Genomic DNA, 6,127 nt, shown 5'->3' on the forward strand with positions numbered 1-6,127 from the left:
ATAATTTAAATGTCCTTTCTCGAGAATTTTCTTAAACCTGTCGTCTCAATAACTATAGGTTTTTATATTAAACAACTTTGTCATATTAATCTTACATTATATTATAATTATATTTTTTCTAACTATTTTATCAAAGTCATCAAGTGATATCTATCACTTAATACAATACACTTTTAGCTAGCTTTAATTCTAACCTAATCATAATGTAAACTAAAAACAAACAAAAAGTGCCTTGGTTTGTTAACAAAATTAAACTTGTCTGACTTTTTTTGCTTAACTTTTAATAAACAATGAGTTTTTATAAACTTTCATGTATTATTTTTTTCAAAGGTAAAACTATTTTGTTATTGTACTAGCCAAATCATATCTATTTATTTTTAGATACTAAAGTATAATAAAAACATGGTCAACTTTAGAACTTGAACAAACAATTTTTCATATAAAATAACAATATTAAACTTTAAGACTATTTCAGCTAGTAAAAAACTAATTTACGTAAGCTTCCGTACAAACTAAAACTTACATGTTGCTCTCATGACTGCTAAGCTCAAATGAAAAAAATTTGATAAGTTCAACTATTTATACAAAAACTGCGCCAACTAGTGGCAATTGCGTCAGTATTCGAATATGGCCATTTTTTTGTCTGGCACCAGTACTCAGGGTTAAAACAATAAATAATGCAAGTAACTTCTAGCAACGTTCTGACTTTTTTTGCTTAACTTTTAATAAACAATAAGTTTTTATAAATTTTCATGTATTATTTTTTTCAAAGGTAAAACTATTTTTTTATTGTACTAGCCAAATCATATCTATTTATTTTTAGATACTAAAGTATAATAAAAACATGGTCAACTTTAGAACTTGAACAAACAATTTTTCATATAAAATAACAATATTAAACTTTAAGACTATTTCAGCTAGTAAAAAACTAATTTACGTAAGCTTCCGTACAAACTAAAACTTACATGTTGCTCTCATGACTGCTAAGCTCAAATGAAAAAAATTTGATAAGTTCAACTATTTATACAAAAACTGCGCCAACTAGTGGCAATTGCGTCAGTATTCGAATATGGCCATTTTTTTGTCTGGCACCAGTACTCAGGGTTAAAACAATAAATAATGCAAGTAACTTCTAGCAACGTTCTGACTTTTTTTGCTTAACTTTTAATAAACAATAAGTTTTTATAAATTTTCATGTATTATTTTTTTCAAAGGTAAAACTATTTTTTTATTGTACTAGCCAAATCATATCTATTTATTTTTAGATACTAAAGTATAATAAAAACATGGTCAACTTTAGAACTTGAACAAACAATTTTTCATATAAAATAACAATATTAAACTTTAAGACTATTTCAGCTAGTAAAAAACTAATTTACGTAAGCTTCCGTACAAACTAAAACTTACATGTTGCTCTCATGACTGCTAAGCTCAAATGAAAAAAATTTGATAAGTTCAACTATTTATACAAAAACTGCGCCAACTAGTGGCAATTGCGTCAGTATTCGAATATGGCCATTTTTTTGTCTGGCACCAGTACTCAGGGTTAAAACAATAAATAATGCAAGTAACTTCTAGCAACGTTCTGACTTTTTTTGCTTAACTTTTAATAAACAATAAGTTTTTATAAATTTTCATGTATTATTTTTTTCAAAGGTAAAACTATTTTTTTATTGTACTAGCCAAATCATATCTATTTATTTTTAGATACTAAAGTATAATAAAAACATGGTCAACTTTAGAACTTGAACAAACAATTTTTCATATAAAATAACAATATTAAACTTTAAGACTATTTCAGCTAGTAAAAAACTAATTTACGTAAGCTTCCGTACAAACTAAAACTTACATGTTGCTCTCATGACTGCTAAGCTCAAATGAAAAAAATTTGATAAGTTCAACTATTTATACAAAAACTGCGCCAACTAGTGGCAATTGCGTCAGTATTCGAATATGGCCATTTTTTTGTCTGGCACCAGTACTTAGGGTTAAAACAATAAATAATGCAAGTAACTTCTAGCAACGTTCTGACTTTTTTTGCTTAACTTTTAATAAACAATAAGTATTTATAAATTTTCATGTATTATTTTTTTCAAAGGTAAAACTATTTTTTTATTGTACTAGCCAAATCATATCTATTTATTTTTAGATACTAAAGTATAATAAAAACATGGTCAACTTTAGAATTTGAACAAACAATTTTTTATACAATTAACAATATTGAACGTACGAAAAAAAAAAGCGCTCAAATATTTGGTCCTAGGACCTGATGTACGAAAAAACCTTTCGGTTATTGAGTCATACACCAGGATACAGTTTAATGTCATGTCCAGGACAGAATACTAAACTTAACTAACTAAATATAACTATTTAAGCTAGTACAAAACTAATTTGCATAAGCTTTTGCACAAATATCGAAAGCCGTCCTCTAGTTTTTGTTTAATTTTATACATGTCAGTCTTATATTCAATAAAAAACTAAATTTTGCCAAATCTCGGTTCAGTTTATTTTCAAACATGACCAATGGGATTTATCAGTGCAAAAACTTTTATTTTTTAGAATATTAGACTGTAGTCTAAATTAAACTATTTATCTATAATAATAATAAACTGAAAGTATCCAAACGAAAGTATGATATTTAAAATAATTGAGTTACAGTAAAGCCTTATGTTTTATATTATATGACCTTGATGTTTTAATGCAAATGAAATAGTTTTGTAGTAGGCAATCTAAGTATTATTTTTATATAAAATAATTCATTTATTGTAATTTATTTCTATTGTATTAGATGTTATTTTATGATAATTAATACTAAACATCAATTTCTTTGCATAAAAAACTCTTCTATCAAAGGTTTTCTCATTCTTTTCTGCGGATATATCAGTAAAAACTTTTATTTTACTTAGACCATTTTTTAGCTTATACTTATTGATAATATAAAAACTTATTTTTTTTTAATTAAAATTTATTAAAATTGTAAAAGAAAACAACAACAAATAAAAGAGCTCAATTAAAAATTTGTTAAAATCAAGGGAAAAAATAACAAGAAAAGAAGCTTTTAGTTAAGATCGATAGTTCGTTTTAGCTTCTTTGTTTTTATTTTGTTAACAGTATTTTAGAACTGATATGCTTCAAGCGGTATGTGGTTGTTTTTGTGCAGTTCCATAAAATTTCTTCCGGCTTTATCATAATCCCACCCGTTGTTGTGCAGACATTCGTGCGAATATTTCTCGTTCATTCCTGAGTCTTTCATGAAAGTTTTCAACATCTCCGTTCGCACGTCACACGGCGGTCGTGGCAACTGGTTGATTGCGGCCACCTTGGCGGCGTTTTCTTTCTTTTCGGCGACCGATTGGTTCCTGATATGGAGCATGTCGCTCAGTATTGTAAATTTAGTTTCAGCGGAAATTGCGCAGGATATGCTTCTGGTGAAGGCGCGAACTTTACCACCGGCTTCTTCAAAAGTGCCGCTGATAACGTAACTGATGAACTCACTAGAGCAGAACGTGACATCACAAACAAAGCTGTCCATGATGTGTTTTGATAAGGGTAGCTTGCGCAACGCTTTCACAATTTCCTCTCTCCCAAAGTAATACTTTTTGGAATCGGACTTATTACAACCGACTCTGACTTTCTGTCGGTTGTTTGGTGTGCACTCCTTGCACACTTCCAAGTATTTTTTCATTGTACAATCTTTATCATTGCTAGAAATTGTCAAGCTAAACTGTGAATCTTTACAGTAAAAGTTGCTTGCATCATCTGAGGTTTTTACTTTGTCAAGGCAACTGAATAAGTTTTTGACATGATTGATGAACACTTCTTTTGCACTATCAGAAAGCAGCATAAAGTTGCTTCCCATAGTTTTTGGTATTTCATACTCTGCAACATCTATTTTAACTGGAGGCTCATAATCTCTGCAGTTAAGTTTGATCAAGTCTGGAAAGAGTTTTCGCCAGTTGCTTATATCATTTACAGTTGCATCTTGACTGCTATCGTATAACTTAAGCTCAATTAAATTCCAATCTCTTAATGCTTTCAAATCTTTTACGATTTTAATGTGATTTTCAGCAACTGAGAGACGGTTAATATTGGGAAACATATCAATGAGGCTGTTTTTGAGAAAGCCAATTGATTTATAACTTAAGTTATTTTTTTCTAAATTTAATGTTGTGATTCTTTTATTTTGATCACTTCCTTTGAACAGCGAATCTAATGTTTTTACAATAATTGTAAAATATTCGCTTCTATGCAGGTTAATTCTAATACCTTGCTTCTTCAGAGTTTTGTCAAAGCTGAGACCGCTCAAGTCAAGAACGCCTTGTTCTAAATAGACCCGGCTTTTGATGCACTGCTTAATGCTTTCTAGTTGGTCGTCACGGTATACATCAGACTTTGCTGTGTACCTAACTACTTTCAGCATATCATCACCGAAACTGCTGGTAATTAGACGGTTGCAACTCAACAGCGCATCTGCTTTGCCTTTTCCAAGCACATAGAAACTAGCATCACCGTTGAAAACGTGATACTGCCTGTATTCTATGGGAGCATCAATAATTTTACTCATTTTTTCAATCAATTGAGTTTCAACTTCATCTGCGCCTCGAAATACTTTTATTTGGTACCAGGCGTTTTCTACATCAACTTTTGACTTATTGATGTTGTTGAAGTTGTTTTTGATTGCGGCAGGAGATATTTTGATATTTTCTCTCCTGTCAATTTTAAACTTTCTTATTATTGATCCTCTGTTTCGGCTCAACGGGTCACTGTGAAATTTAATACATTAAAGTTTTGTTTTACAAGGTAGTAAAACCTTGTACTCATAACCAAAACCTTGTACTCAAAACAATTGAGTTTTTATTCAATATTATATTTTGATAAATGTTTTAGTTATTTTTATTATTAGTCTTAAGAGTTTACGTATAATAAAAAAGTAAAAAAACTTAATATTTCAATTATACGAAAAATAAGTTTAAAAAAAAAAACAACAACTTACAATTTCTTTTTGTGAGCGTATAAGTCTCCCTTCATAATGACACAACCGTCATTATCTATATCATTTTTATTTTGTGGTGGTTGTTTTCCAAGGCGGTCATAAACTGTTTTCCTTTTAAATAGTTTTTATGTAACAATTTAAAAGTTTCATTATCAAATCGAAAAAATATACCATTCATGAGGAACGGTCTATAAAGCGTTACAAACAATTTATAAAACCTGAGTTACTGTAGTCTCAAATTTAAATATAAAATAGAATATCATAAGTATAGTATTGAGAAAAACAAACTACTGTTGAATAAATAATTTTAAAACATTGCGATTCAATATTTGTATTCAAGCTAACTTTGTAAATAACCAACTTTCAATTTCAATTTTTAATAACTCAACTTAATTCTATTTAAACTAGTTGTTAATTAAAACCTTTGTTTTCCTAGACGACCCTTGACTTTGTAACATTTCATTTTGTTTTTGTAACGTTTTCTACCACTTTCGTACGATGTAGAACATTTTTCTAATGTCTTAGGTTCGTAACAATCTCCTTGATCAACATGATGTGATGAGATCTTAAGTCTTTCATCATGATCATTGTTTTTTTTATGATATTCTGAAAAATAGTTTGTTTCGACGTTTAGCTAATTTACATGACTAAAAATATTATAAAAACACATTTACCTAGGCAACTTAAAAACTTATATAACTTAATAACGGTAAGAAAAAAACATCTTAATAATTTTATAAGAACACTGTAAACATTACCTCTGCTTTTAGGTGGTTTATATAATTGAATACTTTTCTTTTTAACTGTAATGTTTTTCATTTTTGACAGTAAATCTTCCATATTTGCCATTATTTATTTGCATTATATGTTACTAAGCTGTTCTGAAAATACGCCACTAGTTAGTTTAAGTACAGTCATCTATTCATTTTTCTAAAATACATATATTAAATAAAAATTAGAGACATGTATCATAAAACCATTTTTGTTGTGCAAAAAAGTAAAACATGTTTCAGCTAATACTTATCAACTACTTTTGTTAGCAACTAATTATATCATAAACGTTAATTAAGTAGCTTTAGGTTTTATCAGAGTAAGATAAAAAGTAAGATCAATTAAGTAAGATCAAAAGTTTAA

The 6,127-nt window shown here is 28.6% G+C and overlaps 1 protein-coding gene across 1 annotated transcript; it reads right to left on the minus strand.

Annotated features, from left to right (window-relative positions):
• Positions 1-3,115: 3,115 nt before the first annotated feature.
• Positions 3,116-5,842, minus strand: LOC145842336 (nuclear RNA export factor 1-like). The gene is made up of 5 exons (XM_082949762.1): positions 5,752-5,842; positions 5,416-5,599; positions 4,994-5,104; positions 4,267-4,709; positions 3,116-4,071 (listed from the first exon to the last, which is right to left on the minus strand). The coding sequence occupies exons 1-5, from the start codon at positions 5,840-5,842 to the stop codon at positions 3,116-3,118; spliced, it is 1,785 nt and encodes a 594-aa protein (XP_082805888.1).
• Between the last annotated feature and the right edge of the window lie 285 nt (positions 5,843-6,127).

The sequence above is a fragment of the Thalia democratica genome, chromosome 8, assembly GCF_965202585.1.
Source record: "Thalia democratica chromosome 8, ktThaDemo2.hap1.1, whole genome shotgun sequence".
Classification (NCBI taxonomy): Eukaryota; Metazoa; Chordata; class Thaliacea; order Salpida; family Salpidae; genus Thalia; species Thalia democratica.

What these genes read in the sequence shown, in the direction of transcription:
- LOC145842336 (XM_082949762.1), bottom strand. Translation starts at nt 5,842, where the DNA reads ATGGCAAATATGGAAGATTTACTGTCAAAAATGAAAAACATTACAGTT. An exon ending in GGTCGTCTAGGAAAACAAAG is followed by an intron (nt 5,105 to 5,415) that starts GTTTTAATTAAC and finishes ACTATTTAAAAG; the next exon opens with GAAAACAGTTTATGACCGCC. An exon ending in CAAAACTCTGAAGAAGCAAG is followed by an intron (nt 4,072 to 4,266) that starts GTATTAGAATTA and finishes ACCGTCTCTCAG; the next exon opens with TTGCTGAAAATCACATTAAA.